Here is a 25,708-nt window from a genome sequence, read left to right on the forward strand (position 1 = left end):
TATCCATTTCTTTTTCAGGTGACCCAGGGCGAGAAGATGGAGGTAAGTATAAAATTAGGGTGGAACTCCACTTTAAGCATTCAGAACCACTTTAAAGCCTAATTCCAGATTTCATTTAAACGTAAATAGTTTTTTTTTTGGAACTGAGCTGGTCCAAACAAACTATTTCCATAACTATTATATGTGCCCACTGTAAGTGCTGTATAACCTGAATACAGCATAAGCTACATACAGTACATAGCAATGCATTGCAGCAATAGTACAGTATAGAGCATGGGTCTCCAAACTATGGCCCTCCAGTTGTTCAGGAACTACTCCCATCATGCCTAGTCATGTCTGTGAATGTCAGAGTTTTACAATGCCTCATGGGATGTGTAGTTTTCAGCAATAGCTGGAGGGCCATAGTTTGGAGATCCCTGGCATAGAGCATCACCTATAAAGAATACAGCAATGTATAGTGGCAATTGTACAGTATGTAGCGTCAGCTACATACAGTATTCAGCAATGTATTGCGTCAGCGGTATGAAGAATTCACATCCCCTTCATGAAACAAAATCAAAATAGGCTGAACGCTGTTCAGCCTTTCACAGGAAACTTTGTATTTTTATGAATGAATGCAAGGGTTCCTGAGGTGGAGAGGCAGGTGGATGAAATCACGATCTTCACCTCAGCCAATCACTGGAAGCCATGTATACATTCATAAAAACACAAAGCTCCACGTGAATGGCTGAGCAGCTGACTCGATTTTGTAGGGGTGGGGTGGATCAGACGTTCCTATGCCTCTGCTGGAACACAGCGATGTATACTGTATGTAGCAGAGGCTACATAAAGTTCATACAGCACTGACAGCAGGCACGTGTGTTAGTGAAGGAAATCGTTTTTTGGACCAGCTTGGTTCAAGCAAACTATTTAAAGTTAAATAAACCCTGAAGTTAGGCTTTTAAATATGACTGTGTGCAAAAGCCCTTTATCAAACAAACATATTTCGGAGAACAGTTGAAGTCACTTGAATTTTGGTTCTTATGCAGGTTTTATAAACATTTCCTCTGCACCATTCTTTGCATGTACACGTGTTACTGTAAACGGTAATAAAAACAAAACTCACCAAAACCCAAAGGCTGCCCACCAATTCTCACCATTCGCCATAGCTCTCCAGAGGAACTTGTTAAAAGTAGGTCAGCAGGGAACCTGAGGGAAGTTGCCAAAGATACTGACGTCAGAAATGTTACTTACATCCTTTCAACTCAATTCTCCGTGAGATCAAGTTTCAACTTTCTGACCTTGTGACCCTTTTGCACAGATGGGATGCACACATTATGCATGCAGCAAATGTCCCGACACTTGACTACAACTTAAGCAACATGAGTTGCTGTCAAATCTACAAAAAAACTTCCTAGACAAAATTAAAAAATGATGAAATCTTACTTTATGTAATATTCTTAATAGAAATCAAAATCCAACACACACAAATCCCCAAATTGTCTTCTAAAAAAAAAAAAAGCAAAGCATATAATTATTATTATTATACAGGATTTATATAGCGCCCATAATTTACACAGCACTTTGCAACATAAGGGCAGACAGTACAATTACCATTTAACAACAGTTTTACCACTTGTCAACTACAATATATAAAGTGCTTTGCGAAAGTATTCAGCCCCCTTGAACTTTGACCTTTTGCCACATTTCAGGCTTCAAAGATATAAAACTAATTTTTTGTGAAGAAACAACAAGTGGGACACAATCATAAAGTGGAACGAAATTTATTGGATATTTCAAACTTTGTTAACAAATAAAAATCTGAAAAATTGGGCATGCAAAATTATTCAGCCCCCTTAAGTTAATACTTTCTAGCGCCACCTTTTGGTGCGATTATAGCTGTAGGTCGCTTGGGGTATGTTTCTATAAGTTTTGCACATCGAGAGACTGAAATTTTTGCCCATTCCTCCTTGCAAAACAGCTCAAGCTCAGTGAGGATGGATGAAGAGCGTTTGTGAACAGCAGTTTTCAGTTCTTTCCACAGATTCTCGATTGGATTCAGGTCTAGACTTTGACTTGGCCATTCTAACACCTGGATATGTCTATTTGTGAACCATTCCATTGTAGATTTTGCTTTATGTTTTGGATCATTGTCTTGTTGGAAGACAAATCTCCGTCCCAGTCTCAGGTCTTTTGCAGACTCCATCAGGTTTTCTTCCAGAATGGTCCTGTATTTGGCTCCATCCATCTTCCCATCAAATTTTAACCATCTTCCCTGTCCCTGCTGAAGAAAAGCAGGCCCAAACCATGATGCTGCCACCACCATGTTTGACAGTGAGGATGGTGTGTTCAGGGTGATGAGCTGTGTTGCTTTTACGCCAAACATAACGTTTTGCATTGTTGCCAAAACTTTGATTTTGGTTTCATCTGACCAGAGCACCTTCTTCCACGTGTTTGGTGTGTCTCCCAGGTGGCTTGTGGCAAACTTTAAATGACACTTTATGGATAGCTTTAAGAAATGGCTTTCTTCTTGCCACTCTTCCATAAAGGCCAGATTTGTGTAGTATATGACTGATTGTTGTCCTATGGACAGAGTCTCCCACCTCAGCTGTAGATCTCTGCAGTTCATCCAGAGTGATCATGGGCCTCTTGGCTGCATCTCTGATCAGTCTTCTCCTTGTATGAGCTGAAAGTTTAGAGGGACGGCCAGGTCTTCGTAGATTTGCAGTGGTCTGATACTCCTTCCATTTCAATATTATCGCTTGCACAGTGCTCCTTGGGATATTTAAAGCTTGGGAAATCTTTTTGTATCCAAATCTGGCTTTAAACTTCTCCACAACAGTATCTCGGACCTGCCTGGTGTGTTCCTTGTTCTTCATGATGCTCTCTGCGCTTTAAACAGACCTCTGAGACTATCACAGTGCAGGTGCATTTATACGGAGACTTGATTACACACAGGTGGATTCTATTTATCATCATTAGTCATTTAGGTCAACATTGGATCATTCAAAGATCCTCACTGAACTTCTGGAGAGAGTTTGCTGCACTGAAAGTAAAGGGGCTGAATAATTTTGCACGCCAAATTTTTCAGTTTTTTATTTGTTAACGAAGTTTGAAATAACCAATAAATTTCATTCCACTTCATGATTGTGTCCCACTTGTGGTTGATTCTTCACAAAAAATTACAGTTTTATATCTTTATGTTTGAAGCCTGAAATGTGGCAAAAGCACTGTACATACACATGTATACATAAGTGCGTCATATATATATATATATATATATATATATATATATATATATATATACATACACACACACACACACACACACACACACATTATATATATTATATATACATACATACATACACACAGTATCTCACAAAAGTGCCTACACCCCTCACATTTTTGTAAACATTTTATTTTATCTTTTCATGTGACAACACTGAAGAAATGACACTTGTAAAATAGTGAGTGTACAGCTTGTATAACAGTGTAAATCTGCTCAGCACACAGCCATTAATGTCTAAACTGCTGGCAACAAAACTGAGTACACCCCTAAGTGAAAATGTCCAAATTGGGCCCAAAGTGTCAATATTTTGTGTGGCCACCATTATTTTCCAGCACTGCCTTAACCCTCTTGGGCATGGAGTTCACAAGAGCTTCACAGGTTGCCACTGGAGTCCTCTTCCACTCCTCCATGACGACATTACGAAGCTGGTGGATGTTGGAGACATTGCGCTCCTCCACCTTCAGTTTGAGGATGCCCCACAGATTCTCAATAGGGTTTAGGTCAGGACACATGCTTGGCCAGTCCATCACCTTTACCCTCAGCTTCCTTAGCAAGGCAGTGGTTGTTTTGAAGGTGTGTTTGGGATCGTTATGTTAGAATACTGCCCTACGGCCCTGTCTCTGAAGGAAGGGGGGGGGGGGGTCATGCTCTGCTTCAGTATGTTACAGTACATGTTGGCATTCATGGTTCCCTCAATGAACTGTAGCGCCCAAGTTCTGGCAGCACTCATGCAGCCGCAGACCATGACACTCCCACCACCATGCTTGACTGTAGGCAAGACACACTTGTCTTTGTACTGCTCACCTGGTTGCCGCCACACACGCTTGACACCATCTGAACCAAATAGGTTTTTCTTGGTTTCATCAGAATCACAGGACGTGGTTCCAGTAACACATGTCCTCAGTCTGCTTGTCTTCGGCAAACTGTTTGAAGGCTTGCTTGTGCATCAGCTTTAGAAGAGGCTTCCTTCTGGTACAACAGCCACGCAGACCAATTTGATGCAGTGTATGGTCTGAGCACTGACAGACTGACCACCCCCCCCACCCCCTTAACCCCTGCAGCAATGCTGGCAGCACTCATATGTCTATTTCCCAAAGACATCCTCTGGATATGATGCTGAGCATGTGCACCCAACTTCTTCGGTCAACCATGGCGAGGCCTGTTCTGAGTGGAACCTGTCCTGTTAAACCGCTGTATGGTCTTGGCCATCGTGCTGCAGCTCAGTTTCAGGGTCTTGGACATCTTATAGCCTAGGCCATCTTTATGTAGGGCAACAAGTCTTTTTTTCAGATCCTCAGAGTGCTTTGCCATGAGGTGCCATGTTGAACTTCCAGTGACTAGAATGAGTGAGAGAGAAGGAACACCAAATTGAACACACCTGCTCCCCATTCATACCCGAGACCTTGTGAACACTAACGAGTCACATGACACTGGGGAGGGAAAATGGCTAATTGGGCCCAATTTGGAAATTTTCACTTAGGGGTGTACTCACTTTTGTTGCCAGCGGTTTAGACATTCGTGGATGTGTGTTGAGTTATTTTGAGGGAACAGCAAATTTACACTGTTATACAAGCTGTACACTCACTACTTTACATTGTAGCAAAGTGTAATTTCTTCAGTGTTGTCACATGAAACGATATAATAAAATATTTACTAAAACTGGAGCATGCAAAATCTGGTGCAGCTCTGCATAGAAACCAATCATCTTCCAGGTTTTTTTGTCAAACTTTATTGAACAAGCTGAAGTTAGAAGCTGATTTAGCTACCAGGCTGTCAGAGACCAGCCCGCAGAAGAACTGGCACATCTACTAATGCCCAGCAGAATCGTGGATTGGCACAAAGAAAGTCGCTAATGCTAATATGCATGCACAGACTGGTACGAACGGCAGCGAGGATTCATGTGCTAAGGCACACGCAATACGTGACAAATTCTGGCACTCAGTGGCCTATTTAAAGCCAGAAGCACGAGTCACTAGTTGCTGGATAATCTTCAGCTCCCCTGTGTGTTCCTGTTCTTGATACTATTGGATTTCCTTTTACCGACCCGGATTGCCTTTGACCGGTCTTGTCTCCATTCCCGGCTTTGGTCCTCGTTTTTTTCCATTGACTCTGCGCCTTTCTGCTGTACCCATGTATGACCCCTGGCTTGCTTTTCTGGACTCCTCTGCTGCCTTATTATCAGTGTATGACCCAGGCTTACTCCTGGCCTTGCTTGCTGCCTTATCCCTGGCTGATACTCCCTGTATGAATACTGGCCTGGCTCTCCCTTCAGCCAATTCTCACTTGATACATCTGAGGGACTCATGCCAGCAGTGCATCTTGCTCATCCAGCCGCCATCTAGCAGACATCTCATTACTCAGCCTATCGCAGCTGGCAACCCCTGCTTCTTTGAGAATAGCACTCCCTGTCACCACCTTCAGGGGTGCCCTGCACTCAGCCGCAAGGGAAGCCCTCTCAGCATCTTGGCCTCTGACCAGGTATGCGAAACAGGCCCAGCTGCACCAGATTCTGAGCTCTCCAGTTTTAGTAAATCTCCCTGTGTGGCCTGCCTGGGTAAGTTGGCTACCTCTACTCATTTACAGTACACTTCTTGCAGGCAGCATTCTGCTTGCTTTTACACTCCTCTGCCAGGCAAGGGGCACCAGAGAAACAGAGGATAATAGGCAACTGTAACCTGCTTACAGGATCATCTTACAAGTGTGCAAGCTCGCTTTTTGCAGTGTCTTATGTGTTACCTTGACCGATCATTTTGTACAGCGACACTGTAGATGATAAAACCAAATGAATATTCTAAGTTCTTCTACAATTTCTGTATTCATTTATAGCACAATCTTTAATCATGCAATAATTCATACATACTTCTTCTTTGTCTCTGTATCCATAACAATGGATATATAACCGTCGATCAAGGAGAAGGCAAAGAAATGAAACGACTCTGAGTCATGTGTAGTTACAGGTGAATTGTGCCAAGATCTGGAAATAAAATGACACAAAGCTGAGGATAACCACGTTATGTTATAGAAACCACAAAGACCAATACAAGAAATGTACAAGAGTCTATTCTCACTCCTAATCCAATAAGTGCCAATGACTTCCTGCTATGCTCAACACCTTTGGGCTTCCTTTCATAGATAACAGGGTTATCAGCAGCAAACAAAATCTGATCACATATGTAAGCCATGTTTGACCTCAAACATATAAAGGAAATAAATTAAAAGGGCAGATTAGTAAAAAGAAAAAACTACTAACTGACATGTTTACATGCATAAATGTGCTCCGATAAAGTCATGTGTTACAGTATTTTTATGGCAGGGAAAGATGTATGACATTTTGATTTACATTTTACTTTTTATTCTGTCCCAAAACTTTACCCTAAAGTAAATCAGTTCTACACATCTGCATTAAAGGTGATGACTGACGTCAATTTAGCACGCTTTTTCCAGGGTTATTGTTTTCTGTTTGAAGTGTATCAATTGAAACGACAAGTGTGCCACTAGCTTAGAACTTGTCGATTCTACTACTATGTCAGTACATTAGAACGATCAGCCGCAATGTTTTTTACAGCTATGAACACAGCAATGATGTGCAACAAGCAGATAGCTATAGCAACTACATTTGGATTTTGAGATGAAAAAGAAAAGGCTGCCCACTGGTTGTTCTGGATTACCAGAATGCACATTGCTCTCATCCTTAATGAACAAGTCCAGTCCGTTTTCTTTTTTTTTTTTTAAACTGGTCACTAGGGCAGCTAATGGCAGTGTAAAGAACATATAAATATAAATTAGTGTAGTGCCACAAAGAGAACATTTCCTCACAAGTATATAGTAATTGCATGTTCTTTATATATCATTTTAGGATCACTGGTACTTCAATTGGAATGGCAGAATTGTCACTGTTTACTCACATATGAGAGTAGAAGAGGACATCCAAGAGAATGGTGGAGATGGATGGCAGGGTGTCACGGTCCAGGGTGAGGATACAAAACTTGTTCCCTGGACTTTGCACAGGATGCACTGTAAGATCACATGCTAAAAAGGAAAAAACATATTGGTCACTGCAGAGCCAGGAAATTCTGCACAGTTTAGAACAAAGCCTCATTCCTTTATGCACATGTAGTGCCAAATTAGCCATATTGTGTCCTGATGAAGGGCGTGAGTATATTGAGTTTTACATATATTACAAAAGCAACCTTCTGAGGAACTAAGTGAATGTATACGTAGCGTTTACATACGTACAGCTGGTGCACATTACTCTTTTCCCCAGAATTTTTAGGAAAAAGGGTAATGTGCACCAGCTGTACGTATGTAAACGTTGTCATGCATATTGCATGAAAACCATGCCCAAGCATTAAAAAAATACTAGTATACTGCCCTCGTGTTTGAATAGCTTCAGTTCAGTCCTACATTAGGAGAAGATTATCTAAAACACAATTGACAGTTTTTCACGTAAAAAAGTTATTATGTTATGTTAATAGACAACAAAAGCACATGACACATAAAACATTTATTATGTGACAATTGTTGAAAAGTTTTAATCCCTCCTTTCTTGACCATATCATTTAAGAAATATTTAGAGGCCCAAAGATTACATTCAGGCACTGTAAGCAGTTCTGGCAGACTTCATAAATCAGAGTGGGGTACATTTAGGTAGCGGCGATGACCATAATTTAAGCATGGTAATATACTAAATGGGCATATAATGGAAAGGACTCCTGGCAGATTCTACAGTAATGGAGGTCTCTTTTGTGCCCCATAGGGTAGTGCATAAAGGGTATTTCTATGCCCAATTTTGTTTGCTTATTTGAATATGAACTCATAAGCCATCTGATCTGTCAATATAATAAAAGTCAGACAGTTGGGCTGCAATATAGCAAAGATTCAAATCTGGTAATGCAGTACCTCTAAAAGTGGATGGATTCTTCAGTATTTGCCATTTGAACTTTTGCTTACTGTTGCCCCACACAAAGGGCTTGAAGAGAAAGTCCCATCATTTTAAAATATTTCATAAAAGAGGTATATAGGGGAGTGCCATAGGATATAAAAAGATCTTGTATAGTAAGATTAGTTTAATTACCGTAAATGTACTCACCCATAACCCACAATGGATAGGTGATAACTCCAGGAAAATACATTTTTATTAGCTATGTGCCACCCCGTGCTTAGGTGTGCAGAGTGCTGCTGTGTACTGTAAAACCTATACTTTTCTTTATGTTGGATTGTACAGCTCCTGCTGTACTACCAGTTGGATTTAGATATGAAACCTCATACATCGAAGCACTAGTTTTTATCTGTCCTCCTCTTCCTCCCCTTGGCCATTCACAGAACACGTGTACTCTAAACCAGTGGTCCTCAACTCCGGTCCTCAAGGCCCACTAACAGGCCAGGTTTGCAAGATAACTGAATTACATCCCAGGAGATATAATTTGCTGCTCAGTGATTGCAGTACTCTAGTCTGCATCTCCCCAAGGTAATACTTAAAATCTGGCCTGTTAGTGGGCCCTAAGGACCGGAGTTGAGGACCACTGCTCTAAACCATTCACAGACAACATAGCGTTCTATGAATGGCAAAGGGGGAGTTCTGCTGTGCCAGAGTTCTGCTTTAGACAAGTGTCTTATCTCTTTATGCACATATTGTACTCATTTAGCCATATTGTGTCCTGATGAAGGTCATGAGTATTTTATATAATATGTTTCACAGATATTACAAAAGCAACCTTCTCAAGATCTAAGTGAACAATTTGTAGGAAAAAGTAATGTGCACAAGCTGTACATATGTAAACACTGCTATGCATATCCTATTCAATTAGTATACTGCCCTCTTGTGTCTGAATGGATGCAGTGTAGAAGAGTAGCTAAAACTGCAGTGATAGTTTTTTTTATTAATTTAATTGAACACAAAGTGATAACCCCAAGAACAGTCATTTATTAGTTATGTGCAAAATAAGTGACCTCTGCTGAGGAGTACTAAATGTTAAAGGATGCTGCTCTAGCCTATAAAATATGTACTTTTTTTCTTGCTGGATTGTACAGCTTCTACTGTTTTTAACAGTCTGAACTATATATGTAAACTGTGGGCCTCATTGATGGAAGCACTAGTGTTTACTTGGCACTTCACACAACGCCTGTATTCCTTGAACCATTGGGTAATACTGCCCCCTACAGGAGTAGGACACTAGACCTAAAAATAATCCGGCTACACCTATGGGCAGTCCCGGGGGGTATACTCCCTCTCCCTGCTATAAGTACTCAGTTTTTACAAGCAGTGTCAGAAGAATTACAACTCCACAGAGGGGTGGGTGCTGTGTCAAAGAACATCAGAGAAATAGATTTTATGGCAAGTCAAAAAACCCATTTTCTCTTTCGTTCATTGACGGACACAGCTGCTGATCTTCATAACCAGTGGAACGTCCCAAAGCTGTGTTAAACATGAAAGGTGGGAACAGAAATAGAATTTCCCCAGGCTAAGCAGTAGCCAACCAGGCAACAGGTGCTCACCCAAAACAACTGGAGCCCACCTGAAAAAAAACAATACACCCTCAAAGAGGATTAAAGAGGAAGTAAACCCTCCTCTGCAACTTGTACCTATTATTTATAGGTACAAGTTGCAGAGGAGGTACTGTAAATATCTCCTAAACATGTACCGTTTAGGAGATATTTACTTTGCATGCAGCCATTTACTTTGCATGCAGCCAGTGACATCACTGGCGCATGCGCTCTGAAGGAACGGCCGCTTGTGCCGTTCCTTCAGAGCCCCGTCCCGTGACCGTCGGCTCCCGCACATGCGCGGGAGTGACGTCATCGCGGCTCCAGCCAATCAGATGGCCGGATGCCGCAAACCCGGAAGAAGGATGACACAACATGTCACCCATGAGAGAGGTGAGCAGTCAGCACTTCGCGGCTTCGTTCTTAGGCATTTCATAATAAGCTAGTATGCGAAGCACACTAGCTCATTATGTGTTTTTCTTTCAGGTGTTCGTTTTTTTTTTTAATTCTGAGGTTTACAACCTCTTTAAGTCCTCTAAACAGCAGCCTGCAAAACCTTGCGGCCAAAAGAAGAATCCGAGATGCCAACACATCTACTTTACAGAAATTTGTGAAGTGTGCACCGACGACCAGGTGGCCACCTTGCAAACAAGAAGGCCCAGGAGGCACTGAGCTACCGGGTAGAGTGAGCCTTGACAGGAAAAAGAGGAACCTGACCCCTGAAGGAATAGGCCTGGATCACCATCTGTCTGATCCATCTGGAAATGGTGGCAGAGGAAGCGGACAACCCTTTCCGAGGCCAATCCGTAAGCACAAATAGTGAGTCTGATTTCCTAAAAGTCTCCGTAGCTGTTAGGTACACCCTAACTGCCTGAACAACATCCAAGGCCTGCAATGCAATTTCCTTTGGATGTTTCAGCCTGGGACACAGGGAAGGCAACAGGTCTTTATTCAAATGAAAAGCAGAGACCACCTTTGGGAGGAATGATGGACAGGGGCGAAGAGTCACCTTATCCCTGTGATTTACCAAGGATGGTGAACGACAGAATAACGCTGCCAATTCCAACACCCTGCGCACAGAGGTGATAGCCATCAAAAATACCACCTTCTGAGACAGCGTAAGCAAGAGAATCTCCCGAAGATTCTCAAAAGGAGGCTTCTGGAGGACCGAAAGCACCGAATTGAGGTCCCAAGGTGGCAACGAAGACCACACTGGAGGAACCAAATATCAGACACCCTGAAGAAAGGGTATGTACCAGGGAGTATTTGGCCAAGGGTCGTTGGAAGAAGACCACCAAGGCCGACACCTGGCCCTTGATAGTACTCAAGGTCAGTTTTTGTTCAACCACCCCCCCCCCCCCCCCCCAATGAAGGAAGATCAAAATCTGAGCCATCAAGAAGGAACCCCAATAGACTCACAATAGACAACGTACTGTGGTAGACCACCTTAGAAGTAGATTTCCTAGCTTTTAACAGCGTTGGAATCACTGACTCAGATAAACCTCTATCCATCAGCATCTGGCTTTCAACAGACAGGCCGTCAAAGCATCTGTAAAGTAGGACGGAAGATTGATCCTTGGAAGCTTCCTCTCAGGAAGGATTTGCTGTCCCAAGGAACGTCAGCGACCAGCCACACCAGATCAGCGTACTAAGCCCAGCGAAGCTAGTCCGGAGCCACTTAGATGACCGGAATCCCTTCTGCCTCGATCCTGCGTAAAAGGTTTTGGCAGAAGCTTGAGAGGAGGGAAGGCGTAAATCAGACGATACTGACCCAACGGGGCCACCAGCGTGTCTGTGGCATCTGCCAGAGGATCCTGTGACCTAGCCACAAACCTCTGCACCTTTCTGTTGAGCCGAGATGCCAACAGATTCACCTCGGGGATGCCCCACCGGAGACACTTAACATCTCCAGATGACGAGGCCACTTCCCTTGATTCAACGCCTGCTGACTGAGGTAATTCGCCTGCCAGTTTTTCCACCCCGGGAATGTATACGGGGAAGAGGGCTGGAAAGAACCGTTCTGCTCACCTTAGAATGCCGGCTACCTCCCGAGCCGCCACAACACTTTTTGTGCCCCCTTGATTGACATAAGCCACAGCCGTGGCATTGTCCAATTGAATGCGCACTGGACATCCCTGAAGACGATCCGTCCAATGGTCCAGGCACAGTCTGATCGCTCAGAGTTCAAAGACATTGATCGGAAGTCTGGACTCTTCCAGTGTCCAGATCCCCTGAGCAGAATTCCTGCTGAGGGCGCCTCCCCAGCCGGACAGACTGGCATCTGTGGTGACCACTGTCCAATACAAGGGGAGGAAGGATATGCCCAGCTGAAGCCCTGGAGAACAAAGCCACCATATCAAGGACTCCTTCGTTCCCGGGCTCAGCCGGATCTGATTGTCCAGAGACTGAATCTCTTTGCAGGGACCTTGTATGGAACTGTGCAAAAGGAACCGCCTCAAAAAAGGTAGACACCATCAGGCCTAGCACACACATGAAAGTCTGGAGGGATGACCATCTGCTGGACAGCAGGAGATTAATTGCAGCCGGAAATTTCTGGAGTTCAAGCAGAGGAAGGAGCACTTTGGCTAACAGTCCACAGTCAGACCCAGATAGTCCTGCTTTGTGGACAGAACCCAAACCAGGCTTCTGAAAATTCAGAATCCAGCCAAACTCCTTCAGCATTCGTATGGTGATTTCCAGGTTTTTCACCAGAGCAGTAGGTGACTCCACTCTAAGATGGAGATCGTCCAAGTAGCCCAGTACTGCGATCCCCTGTAGACATAACGAACGCTAATGCTTTTGTGAAGACCCGAGGAGCAGAGGCGAGACCAAATGGTAACGCCACAAACCGATAATGCTCCTCTCCCACAGCAGAGGAAGGCTGGTGACCGGCACATATTGGAATGTGAAGGTAAGCATCCTTGATGTCGATAAAGACAAAAAAATCCCCCAGATGCAGGGAATGGACTTTATTCTGAACTTCTGCACCCGCACAAAGTAGTTCAAAGCCTTGAGGTCCAGGACTGAGCGCACCTTGCCTTCCTTCCTGGGAAGTGTGAACAGGTTTGAGTGAAAACCCTGAAAACGTTCTGAAGTAGGAACCGGGACAATCACCCCTTGAAGCAACAGGTCTTGTACAGCCACAAACAGACCTTCAGGGGACAGGCGCAAGTTGGAAGAAAATAACCTTGTTGGGGCACAAGAGCAAAACTCGATCTTGTAGCCGGACAGAATACCTTTGTGGACCCTTTTGTCTTGTACCAGGGAAGTCCAAGGGTCCAGGAAACCAGCGAAGACGTCCCCCCAGTCCTGATATGGGTGATGGCGTACCTTCATGCTGAAGGAGCCTTGTCCGCGGGTATGGAGAAGTCTGCTCTCAGCTTACCAGTCCAAGTTTATTTGGATCCTCCAGAAGAGGCTTCAAGCACTTGTCAGTCGACCCTGAGGGATGAAAAAACTTCTTATGAGCCGAGGAGGGGGGCTCAGGTCTACAAAGAGGTTCTTTCCCCCTAGTAGCCTGCGGAAGAAAAGTACTTTCCCCCTGTGAGACCTTTAATGTCATCCAGGGTAGCACCTAAGAAGCGATCCCCTTGAAAGGGGAGATCAGTCAAGGCCTTTTTAGAAGTCTAATACGCAGACTAGCATTAAGTCAAAAGACACGCCGAAAGACCACTGCCGAAACAGAGAGCCGAGCCACTAGGGGAGCCGCATCCAAAGAGGCATCACAGATAAACTGCAGCCCCTGGACCAGCTGGTCCACTGGCTCAGCAAAGGCAGGGGGGAGTTTTTCTAGGTAACGGCATAAAAGCTTAACCCAGTCCAGAGTATTCGACACCAGGGCAATGGTGAATACTGGACTCAGTGCCGAACCAGCCAGAGTGTACATATTGCGGGCCCCAGCCTCCACCTGTCAGCCAGATCTTTAAAGGCCGGGGACTCTTCAAGCTAAATCATGGTTGCCTTGTTCAATCTGGAAAAACCGGAGGGTCCACCACCTGTGGAACAGTCCACTCCTTAATAAGGGACTCCTCATAGGGGTAACGCCTAGTAAATCGCTTAAGGGAACCCAAGGGGACGCTTTGGTCGCCCCCACTCTTTAGCGAAAATTCTATAAAAATAAGCGGGGAAAGGGAACACCTTTGCCGCTCTGGATGGCTTGCGAGTGCCAAAGGAAACCTGCGCCTCCATCACAGCTGCAGCCTCCTTCTTCAAGCTCTCATGCACAGACACAATCAGTGCTTTCAGCAGCGACTTCTTGTGCATGGTTGCAGATGTGGAGGAATCATTCTCACTATCTAAGGATTCCGGGCGAGTGGACGCAGACCCAGTAGGGTGACACGTGTGCCAAAGGAAATCTGCGCCTCAGTCACAGCTGCAGCCTCCTTCTTCAAGGTCTCAAGCACAGACACAATCAGTGCTTTCAGCAGCGACTTCTTGTGCACGGTTGCAGATGTGGAAGAATCAGTCTCACTATCTGAGCATTTTGGGCGCGTGGACGCAGACTCAGCAGGGTGACACGTCCACGGCGGCCAAATCAGATTCAGGATCTGATTAAACAGATGAGGCAGGGCAAGGCGGGGGGGGGGGGGGGGGCGCATTTTGCTAGCCCAACAACCAACTCCATCCAAGACACAAAGGACTCCAGGACCGCTGTCAGGGCATCGATGGATGGTTGGGACTCGGAGGGCCCCGCAGCCTCAGAGAGGGGGTCAGGTGGGGAGATGTGCTCCAAAGACTCCATGAGTTACCAGGGGAGCCCACAAAAAGTGTAAACACTACAAAGGGACAACCACCACCGCGCTGGCAGTACCACCAGGTCGCCAGGCACAAGCACTAAGCGATACTCAGCAGAGAGCAAGAGAACCCCACCAGAATCACCACGCAGCAGAAACAGGCACCTGCAGCCAATCCAGGATAGTCTGCACTCAACGTTTGGTGATCGGGAAGTGAAAGGATCCAGTAGTCAGCACCAGGAGATGAGGAGGGGCTCCCACCGCCGAAAGTGGGGAGTTCCTTTGATCCAGAAAACGCATTGGCTGTCTTTTACATAATGTCAATTAATGAGTTTTGACTCTTACCATTTGGTCTGGCTATCCTACCATATATGCGCATGTAAAATTGTAGGACCCAGATTAACTCATTCATAGCTTTGAGGAAAAAAATGGGGTGAAAGCCTCCTTTAGGAGTGGGAACAGTTTGGGGAAGAATCCCTGGAGTCAAACAGCAGCCTGCAAAACCTTGCGGGCAAAGGAAGCATCCGCAGATGCCAACACATACAGTTTGAAGAACTTTGTGAAAGTGTGCACTGACGACCAAGTGGCCACCTTGCAAATCTGCCCCACTGATGCCTGAGGACGGGAGGCCAAAGAAGCACTAAGCGCCTGAGTAGAGTGCTCAGGTACAGGGAAAGGAGGAGCCTGACCCTTTGATAGAATAGGCCTGAGTGACCGTCTGTCTGATCCATCTGGAAATGGTCACAGAAGAAGTGGACAGCCCTTTTCTTTGCCCGTCAGTGAACACAAACAGTGACTCTGACCTCCGAAAAGACTCCGTAGCTGCCAGATACACCAGAATCGCCTGAACCACATCCACGGCATACAAACGGACCACACCATACCCCCCCCCCCCTCCCAGGACCACACCAGCCTGCACACCATACCCCCCTCCCCCGGTCACCGGCTCACTCTCACCCTGGACATGTGGAGGGCAGGCAAGGAGCGGCGGCTTCCCCCTAAGTCTCCTGCGTCCTCCCTCCTCCTCAGCTAATGGCATGGCTTCGCCTTTTGGCCAATCGGGAAACGAGTGTCAGGACCCGCTTCCTTATTGGCCAGGAGGAGGATCCTTGTGACAATAGCAAATATTCATTCACTATTGTCACACAACTGGGTGGGCTCAGGGCGTAGTGCTCTTCCCCCCGAGCCCACCCTTTGTCGTGCTGTCACGTGCTTCAAAAAAAAAAAAAAAAAACCCCATTGGAATCCATGCATCCGGTGCCCTGCATGTAAATAAGGGGGCAGGACACATGGATGGGGGGGGGGGGGGGGGCCCCAATGGATGGGCCGTCACTACTGAGACAGCATAAGCTGGGGAATCTCCTAAATATTTTCAAAGGGAGGCTTCGGGAGAACAGAGCACCAAGTTCAAATCCGGCAGAGTCAGGTGTCAAACCCCTTGAATGAAAGTACGCACCAATAAATGCGTGGCCAAGGGTCGCTGAAAGAAGACCACCAAGGCAGACACCTGGCCCTTGTAGTGTTCAAGGTCAAACTTCTGCTCAACATCACAAAATGTAGACTTTCCAGGTACGATTGATAAATCTTCCTAGGAGGAAACTTCCTAGCCTTCAGCAGTGTCAAAATTACTGACCCAGGCAAACCTCTATCATTCAGCATCTGGCTTTCAACAACCAGGCCATCTTAGCCAGCGATTGTAAAGCAAGATAGAAGATCGGCTCTTGTGACAGCAGGTTCTTCCTGAGAGGCAGATGAAGGGACCACTCCCCTTTATTCAACGCCTCCCTACTGAGATTGTCCGCCTGCCAATTTTCCACACCTGGAATGTGTATGGCGGAGAGGGCCAGAACAAAGCGTTCTGCCCACCAAAGAAATCCGGCTACTTCCAGAGGGCCCCCGGAGCCAATCTGTCCAGTGATCCAGGCACAGCCTGATCGCTCAAAGTTCCAAGACATTGATTTGTAGTCTGGATTCCTCCAGCGTTCAACCTAGAGAGAGGCACAGTCCCAGGACAACTCCCCACCAGGACAGAGTGGCATCCATCATGATCATGAAGAGTCGGAGAGAAACACCACCAGACCAGTGAACCCCTGGTTTCCCAGCTCAGTCGAATCAGATTGTCCAGAGACTTTGGACACTTGTCCCATTTCACTAAGATCTCCCTCTGAAGAGACCTCGTATGAAACTGTGCAAAATCGAACCGCCTCAAAAAGGTAGACACCATTAGGCCCAACACCCGCATGAAATTCCAGAGGGGAGACCACCTGCGAGACAGCAACAGATGAATTGCAGCATGCAACTTCTGGAGTTTGTCCAGAGGAAGGAACACTGGCTAGAGCTAAATCCGGAGTAAGATGCAGATAATCCAATTTCCTGGATGGAATCAGGGCAGACTTCTGGTAGTTTAGAAGCCAAACAAACTCCTTCACGGTCTGTATAGTTATCCCCCACATCATCCATCAATGCAGATGAGGGGGCCAAAACTTTTGTGAAGACCCTAAGAGCGGGTCTCCCTGATGTAGGGATTCCACCACCGTGCAAAATGGACTATTCTGAATTTCTGTACCTGCACAAAGCAGTTCAGGGCCTTGAGGTCCAGAATCAGATGAACCCTGCCCTCCTTTGGGACCATAAATGAGTTTGAATAAAAACCTAGAAACCGTTTTGATACTGGAACAATCACTCCCTGAAAGTAACAGGTCCTGCACTGCCCTGAAGAGAGCTTGCAGTTATTGCGGGGACAGCAGCACATTGGAAGGAAAGAACCTTTCTGGAGGACAAGAACTAAACTATATTGTAACCAGACATAATTACATCATGGACCCATTTGTCCTTCACCAAGAAGGTTCACAAGCCTGGAAACAGACATCCCCCCACCCCAGGTATGGGTGAGGACGCACCTTCATGCCGAAGGAGCCTCTGTCTGCGGGTCTAGAAAATCCCGCTCTCGGCTTGCCAGACCAAGGCCGCTTGGAACCTCCCAAGGAGGGCTTGAAAGGTTTTGAACCCTTGTCTATGGACCCTGAGGGACGCAAAGAAAAAAAAAAAAAAAAAAAAAAAAAAAAAAAAACTTTGTGGGTGCCGAGAAAGCAGGGCTGCGTCTGTGACGAGGCACTTTTAACTTCTCAGACTGTGGTAGAAAAGTGCTCTCCCCCCGTAAGACTCTTGAGGTCATTTAGGTTAGCCCCAAACAGGCGATCGCCCTGAAAGGGCAAATCAGTCAGAGCTTTTCTAGAAGTCTGGTCCGCAGACCAACACTTAAGCCACAACACATGCCTAAGCACCACTGGTGAAACAGATAGATAAATTCAGGGAGGCGTGTCCAGACCGGCATCACAGACAAATTGCAGACCCTGGACCAACTTGTCCACCAACTCAAAGGCAGGGGGAATCTGCTCACCCCTCAGATCATGGCCCAAAATTTTAGCCCACTCAGTGTTTGCGACACCAAGGCATTGGCCAGGACCGGCCTCAGCGCTGAACTAGCAGTAGTGAACATACTGTGGGCCACAGATTCTGCCTTCCTATCAGCCGGATCCTTAAAGGCCAGGGATTACTCCACCAGAATCATGGTTTTCTTGTTTAACCTGGAGACACCAGGGTCAACCACTGGTGGGACAGTCCACTTCTTGAGGAGTGGCTCTTCAAAAGGGTACCTCACCGCAAAGCGTTTAGGAATTTCAAAAGGGATGTTTTGGATGCTCCAATCTTTATAGACAAACTTCTCAAAATACGAGGGATAAGGGAACACTTGCCATGCGAAATGGCTTGGGAGTGCCAAAAGGGATGGCCACCTCTGCAGCCGCATCAGCTACATCCTCCATCTCCAAAGTCTCCAGCATGGATGTAATCAGTGCAGCTACAGTTGTGGGGGATACATCCCCACTAACTGATAGATCAGGGAACGTGGCTACAAGCCCTGCAGGGTGGGCCACATACAGAGCCAGATTCAGGATCTGATGAGACAGATAAGGCAGGGGGCGCTTTCTGCTAGCCCCTGCCCAAAGGCCACCTCCAGCCCAGGAAACGAAAGCCACCAGGACGGCTGTCATTTCATCAATAGAGGGCAGGGACCCAGAGGAACCTCCTGCCTCTGAGAGGGGGTCATGGTTGGGAAACATGCTCCTGAGACTGAGTTAACAGTGGAACCCACCACCAAAATGTGTCTAGCACCACTAGGAGAATCACCCACCGAAGGCACCGCATCCGTATCACCACAGGGGCACCCAAAAGCAGAGCAGCACGCAACCTGCAGCAGAGAGAAAAAGAGAGGGACCCCACCAGAACTCACCACCCCACTGGAAGAGGACCGGCCTGCACCAGAGATAGCCAGGCAACCATGTACGGTGCCCAGGGGAAAAGGAAACCCAGGAGTCAACACCAGGGGAAAAAGAGGAGCCCCCACAGCCATAATCGGGATTCAGGAAACCCACTTCCCTACATACAAACCCTTGTTTCTCCACAATTAGTTTCCTACATTTTTTTGGCAAATGCACAGGAGAAGACCAGAGGTGTCACCATTCTCTTCTCAAAACATATTGCCTTTGTCCTATAGGAAATCCAGGATCCAGAGGGACGATTTTTGTTTTTGAAGGGAACTATTGATGGGCAACTTTTCTTTTATCTCGTATTACGCCCCTAACCAGGATCAGTTGTCCTTTTTCTCTTCTATGTTTTAAGGAGCTCGTCCCTTATGTTGAGGGGGTGGTAGTCTTCAAGCGACCTCCCAGGGTGAGTCGTCTTGCCAGGCTGCTTTATTCCTTCGGCTTGGTGGAAGTGTGGAGGGAAACCCATCCTACGGATAGGGACTACACTCATTCTGTGCCCACATGAACTAGGAAACCACAAAAACAAGAAAAGGGTGCACCGTCCTAGTGCAATATCATAGGACCTTTATTAGAGAGTAAAAACGAATTCCATACATCATACACAAACGCATGCTGAAAATGCGCATATAAATTCCTAATGCAGTCAGGAGACCTCCAGGACTGGGATTCTTTTCAGTACTGCATGACGACTGGAAGGCGTCCAGTCCTCCTGCAGTACTGAAAAGAATCCCAGTCCTGGAGGTGTCCTGACTATTAGGAATTTATATGCGCATTTTCAGCATGCGTTTGTGTATGATGTATGGAATTTGTTTTCACTCTCTAATAAAAAAGTCTTATGATATTGCACTAGGTCAGTGTCCTTTTGGTTTTTGTGGTTTCATAAGACACACACCAGAGGGATGGCTTGGTCTAATCATTATATGGTCTGTTTGGTGCTCTCTTTACCTTCAGGTTCAGCAGGCCCTTTTCGGTGGCGGCTGAATGAATCTCTGCTCAGTGAGTCGATTCAGTGCACTGAACTTGATCGCGCAGTACTCGATTACTTTCAGAACAATGACTCCGGGGATGTCCCCCACCATGCTGTGGGCAGCCCATAAAGCTACCATTCGGGGGAAAATAATTAAATTATCCACTCAGATTAGGAGAGGGCACAGACTAGATCTGGAGAGATTAGACTGACCTACAGGCGCTCTGTAAGGCACGTAAACTTAGGCCCAATCGAGAGACGCTAGCTAAAATTGAGTCCACTAGGTTGGCACTCAATTTGGCTCCGACTACCAGGACCGAGACCTTGCGCTGCGGAGTGGTGCTCGCTTCTGTTTTCACGGCGATAGGATTAAACCTGCGTTGGGGGCCAAATTGACCCCGAAGGTTCACTCCCATGCACTGCCAAAGCTGCGCTCCGTTGAGGGGGGGATACACCTAAAATCCGCAAAAGATTATGGAGGAAAACTGGGACTTCTAATCTCGGCTGTACTAGTCAGATTCCTCAGGGACCCCAGGGGCTGTAGACTCTCATGTCGGACATCTCTTAACTTAAGCTGTCTGTTGCGCATCGTGCCTGGGTAGAAGCCCCTGTTATAGAAAGCAAAGTTTTGGGGGCTAAAGATAAGAAATTCCGCGCTTGTGGACCAAAAGAGAAGGCTGCAGCCTACCTCAAAATATGGCCAGAAGGCTATATCAAGATATATAAGCAAGGTGAGGTAAAGTGGCGCTGCCTGATTTTAAGTGATAAATAAAAATTAATTTTATTGTTTAAAGTGCTATAGTGTTAATTGATAAATACTCAGTGTAAAAACAACATCAAAATTAATACACAAATTGCTCTCCTTAGTTGTAGTGTTATAAAGTGTTTAAGTGCAAACAAGAAGTAAATAGTTAATGTGCCAGTGAAAAAAGATGTGTTTAAAAGCACAGTTGGTATGATGTGTGCCTTGGCTGTACAAGTAGTGATCCGTGCAATAAATATTATAATAAATAAAATACAGTAAAATCACATCTGTGCTAATAGCGGATAAATACAATAAATAGTGTTCATGCAGTGAACTAATAGTCCCAAAAAACCAAATCAACAGTCTTTTTGTTGCTGGGTAAATCCGTGGTGTTTAAAGGAATATATATTCAATAATCGGTGGAAACAGCTAATCAGGTGTTAAGGTGCTTCCAATGCTTTAAGGGTGGTGTGGGTGATGGGTGAAACACACAGGTGCACCCCTCCAATTGCTCCCGCACTCACCGGAGGTATGTACCCCTACAGGGGTAACAAGCCTTATTGCAGCGTTGTCTGTAAGGCTCCTACAGGATTTTAATTTTTTTTTTCAATTTTTGGTGGAGTTTATATTGCTATACTGTGGGGAGCACACAAGGCACATGGCTGGGGAGATGTTACATCACACTTTGAGTGCATCGAATTAACACCAGAGAAGCACATTTAAAATATGATCTATCTGTTCAATTAGACTTCTATGCATGCCTTTTGTGAAGCAGATCACATTTTTTTTTTTTTTTTTTTAGCCAATCAGAAGTCAGCATATGTTACTAACTGGAGGTGAAATAAATTAAAGGAGAAACAACGATCAGGCAGTTGTAAGAACTGTTTGGCCAAGGAGAGATTGAGGGATCTGCTGCTACATTGCTTCCATAGACCTTATGACCCATGATAAGGCAATGTTATGACCCATAAGAAAATCCTTCAGCACCCCTCAATAATTAATAGAAAATTAACACAGGAGAGAAGACCTATCAAGATATCTTCTGTAGACCTTATGACCCATGATAAGGCAATGTTATGACCCATAAGAAATCCTTCAGCAACCCTCAATAATTAATAGAAAATTAACACAGGAGAGAAGACATATCAAGTACTTCTTCCTTACATATCATCATCGACTGCACTTAAGAGGAGATCCTATTATCTGGCAAAAAGAGGGACATCCCCTCCCCCCCTCCCTCAGGAGTCTTACAGACAACGCTGCAATAAGGCTTGTTACCCCTGTAGGGGTACATACCTCCGGTGAGTGCGGGAGCAATTGGAGGGGTGCACCTGTGTGTTTCACCCATCACCCACACCACCCTTAAAGCATTGGAAGCACCTTAACACCTGATTAGCTGTTTCCACCGATTATTGAATATATATTCCTTTAAACACCACGGATTTACCCAGCAACAAAAAAAGACTGTTGATTTGGTTTTTTGGGACTATTAGTTCACTGCATGAACACTATTTATTGTTGTATTTATCCGCTATTAGCACAGATGTGATTTTACTGTATTTTATTTATTATAATATTTATTGCACGGATCACTACTTGTACAGCCAAGGCACACATCATACCAACTGTGCTTTTAAACACATCTTTTTTCACTGGCACATTAATTATTTACTTCTTGTTTGCATTTAAACACTTTATAACACTACAACTAAGGAGAGCAATTTGTGTATTAATTTTGATGTTGTTTTTACACTGAGTATTTATCAACACTATAGCACTTTAAACAAAATTCATTTTTATTTATCACTTAAAATCAGGCAGCGCCACTTTACCTCACCTTGCTTATATAAAGTTTTGGGGGCGATTAAGCATGCCAAAACGGGTTCTGCGCCGGGACCAGACAGCTTTTCTGCTATTAAAAGAAATATGTGACGACTTTATCCCCCAAACCTGACTCGTTTTTTTAATTCTCCATGGGAGGGGGGGGGGGGGGGCTCCCTGGACTCACACTTGAACGTGGCTTATATTATCGTTATCCCAAAGCCTGGTAAAGACCCTAGTGAGGTTGGCAATTACAGGCCCATCTCTGATCAATAACGATCTGGACCAAAATTTTAGCTAACAGATTGGCGTCTTTTATTGCTTCTTATGTCCATAAGGACCAGGTGGGATTCATCCCAGGGCAGCAGGGACCTGACCAGATCAGACGGGCTAATGAGGTCATATCCCTGCTTGGGTCCAAATGGGATGGTGGTCCCTCTCAGGAAGGGTTTTATTATCAATAGACTTGCAGAAGGCCTTTGTCACGGTATTCTGGTCCTAGATGTTTAAGGTTTTAGATGCCTGGGGCTTTGGCCCTTCGTTTCTTATGACCCTACGGGCTCTGTATACCTCTCCACAGGCCCAAGTTCGCCTACCAGGCCTATTCTCTTCCCCTCTCTCCACAGCACTGGGTACAAGGCAGGGTTTCCCATTGTCCCCTTTCATTCTTGCAATCACTATTGAAACCCTGACAGTGGCCATTAGGTCTGTTCCAGGCATTCGGGCGGGGGTGTGTTGTGGGGACCAGGAACATAAACGTGTGTTGTTCGCGGATGATCTTTTATTATTCCTGACCTGCCCTATGATTAGGACCCCTAAGGCGTTCAGATTGCTCCAGGACTTTGGCAGCGCATCGGGACTGGAGGTTAATATGGCTAAGTCTGTGGTGCTGAATGTTTCTGTGCCTGCGGATGTGGTTGTGCGCCATAGGGACCACTTTCCTTTTAGTTAGGGATACAGTTGACAGCTTCTATTGACGCATTATACAAAACACAACTATACCCTCCTCCTCCATAAATTGGTAGCGGACCTCCAACAGTGGTCCCTTTATAAATTTATCCTGGCTAGGTAGACTCCATACATTTAAAGTGATGCTACTACCAAGAATTCTTTGTTTTTTAGGTCCCTGCCTATACTACCAGTACCCTATTCGGTTCTTGATCGATTTCAGGCAAAGGTGATAAGATATATTTGGGGCAATAAGGGAACCCAATTTTCAAAGAAAATTCTACTTTACTTTACCCTAAGACTCAGGGTGGGCTGGGGTTGCCGGACTTGTTTAGATACTACCAAGCGGCTCATCTCACACAACTATCAGTAGTTTTTTCACAATATTCCAATCCAGAGTATACATGGAGAGAATGGCGACTCCAGGCTTTAGACTACCTTTTGTGGTGCCACCCAAAACGTTGACCTCCCGTCTTGGCACCTACTCTTTCCCACTCGGTGGGGCTGTGGGATATGCTCCACTCTAACAGTACCTTAGTATCTTCTTTCAAACTGCTAGCTCATTTGCTTAATAACCCAGATTTCCCTCCAGGGCTATATTGTGGCATTTCATTGGCGACTTGAGAAGGGACTATACAGAATTGGACAGTTTATTACCCTTAGAGTACCTTTTACACTCCGTCAACGTGCGGAAGTTCTTGACATGCCCCAATCAGAGCGTTTTCGTTATTTTTAAATCTCGCATTTTCTAAAATCTCTCCGGCCGGTTAAGCCAGGTCACTATTAAGTGACCCCTTACAAAAAATGGTGCACGCAGGAGCTGCTACTGGGTTCCCCTCCTAGATTCTCTTACATGGACAGGGATGCGGATCTGGGCAAGGATAAAGACACTGAATCTTGGCACACTTGTTTCCTGGGGTCATATAAGGGCATATTGAACATAGCCTTGATAGAGGCAAATTTAAAAGGTGTTCACCTGTTGGTACTTCGTGCCAACTTGGCTAGCCAAAATATACCCTTCGGTGTCACCTCTGTGTTTCAGAGTCAGATGTCAGGGACAATGTGCCATGTTTGGGGGGGGGGTGGTGTCCTAGGATCCGTAGCTTTTGGAACGGCGTTTTTGCCCTGATCCGTAGAGTAAAAGGACAGTCAGTGCCCCAGACTCCACCTATAGCACTCCTAATGTCCATGTACCTGGTCTACCTAAATGCTTACAATGTCTGATTTTCTTTATCTTGTTAGGGGCTAAGATAACTTTGCCTAAATCTTGGAAACAATCCACTGTATCCCTGGCTCAGGCAAATAAAAAAATTACCTGGATCATGGTACATGTCTACATGAGAATAGTGTAACAATCCTGAAAGACTGTCCAAACCTTTGAACGGATATGGAAACCATGAGCCGAATATATGCCGGTCTCTCTGGTGCATTAGTATGTTCTCTCCGCCTAGTGCCCCTTTCAATGCAGAGTGACCAGGGCGCCGTGCACCTTTCAATGCAGACAGACCAGCGTGCCGTCCCCTTTCAATGCAGACAGACCAGCGTGCCGTCCCCTTTCAACGCAGACAGACCAGCGTGCCCCCTTTCAACGCAGACAGACCAGCGTGCCCCCTTCAATGCAGACAGACCAGTGCACTTACCTGCAGCTTCTCCTCAGTCCCCTGGCGTCTCCGAGTCCTCCTGCCGCCTCCTCTCAGGCCAATGGCATGGTTTTTGCCTTACGGCCAATCAGGAAGCGGGTCTCGGACCCGCTTCCTGATTGGCCAGGAGGATCCGTGTGACAATAGCGAATATTCATTCGCTATTGTCATACAATGGGTTGGCTCGGGACGCACTGCTCTGCGCCGCGGGTCCACCCTTTTCTGAAGCCTATTAGAGCCTCTGGCTCTAATCAGGTGATAAAAAAAAAAAACTTTGAGCTCCATGCAGATTAGGGGGCCGGATGCATGGATAGGGGGGGCGGCGCCCCTGCGCCCCCCAACGCACCAGCCGCCACTGTCCTGTATACTGAAAGTGGGGTAGTCATCAAAGAGTATGTTTTCCTCTTGATGCTTCAGTCGATTATTAACCCCTGTTGCAAATACTTTTATTTACACTGTTTTAAGATGGGTGACAGGAGTATTGACATTTTGTGTCTGGCATCTGTTTTCGTATTAATCCCACTGTAAACGGAATTTGTATTGTTCTTCGTTTTGCAACATGTTAAATCTTTATTAAACTCTTTGAAAGCGTAAAAAAAAAAAAAAACAAACTTGCAATTCCTAATACCTTGGACGGATCACGGAATTGCACACCCCATACATACACACACACACACATATATATATATATATATATATATACACATACACACACACATATATATATATATATATATATATATATATATATATATATATATATATATATATA

At 45.4% G+C, this 25,708-nt stretch overlaps 1 protein-coding gene across 1 annotated transcript in view; it reads right to left on the minus strand.

Annotated features, from left to right (window-relative positions):
• Positions 1 to 25,708, minus strand: part of CASTOR1 (cytosolic arginine sensor for mTORC1 subunit 1) — a 106,723-nt gene that overhangs the window by 11,622 nt on the left and 69,393 nt on the right. The window contains exons 5-7 of the mRNA XM_082243362.1: positions 7,177 to 7,300; positions 6,132 to 6,245; positions 1,106 to 1,188 (exon numbers count right to left, since the gene is read on the minus strand). Coding sequence (XP_082099488.1) covers positions 1,106 to 1,188; positions 6,132 to 6,245; positions 7,177 to 7,300 — 321 coding nt within the window. The remainder of the gene's footprint in view (positions 1 to 1,105; positions 1,189 to 6,131; positions 6,246 to 7,176; positions 7,301 to 25,708) is intronic.

The sequence above is a fragment of the Pelophylax lessonae genome (assembly GCF_965119305.1).
Source record: "Pelophylax lessonae genome assembly, chromosome: 1".
Taxonomy (NCBI): domain Eukaryota; kingdom Metazoa; phylum Chordata; class Amphibia; order Anura; family Ranidae; genus Pelophylax; species Pelophylax lessonae.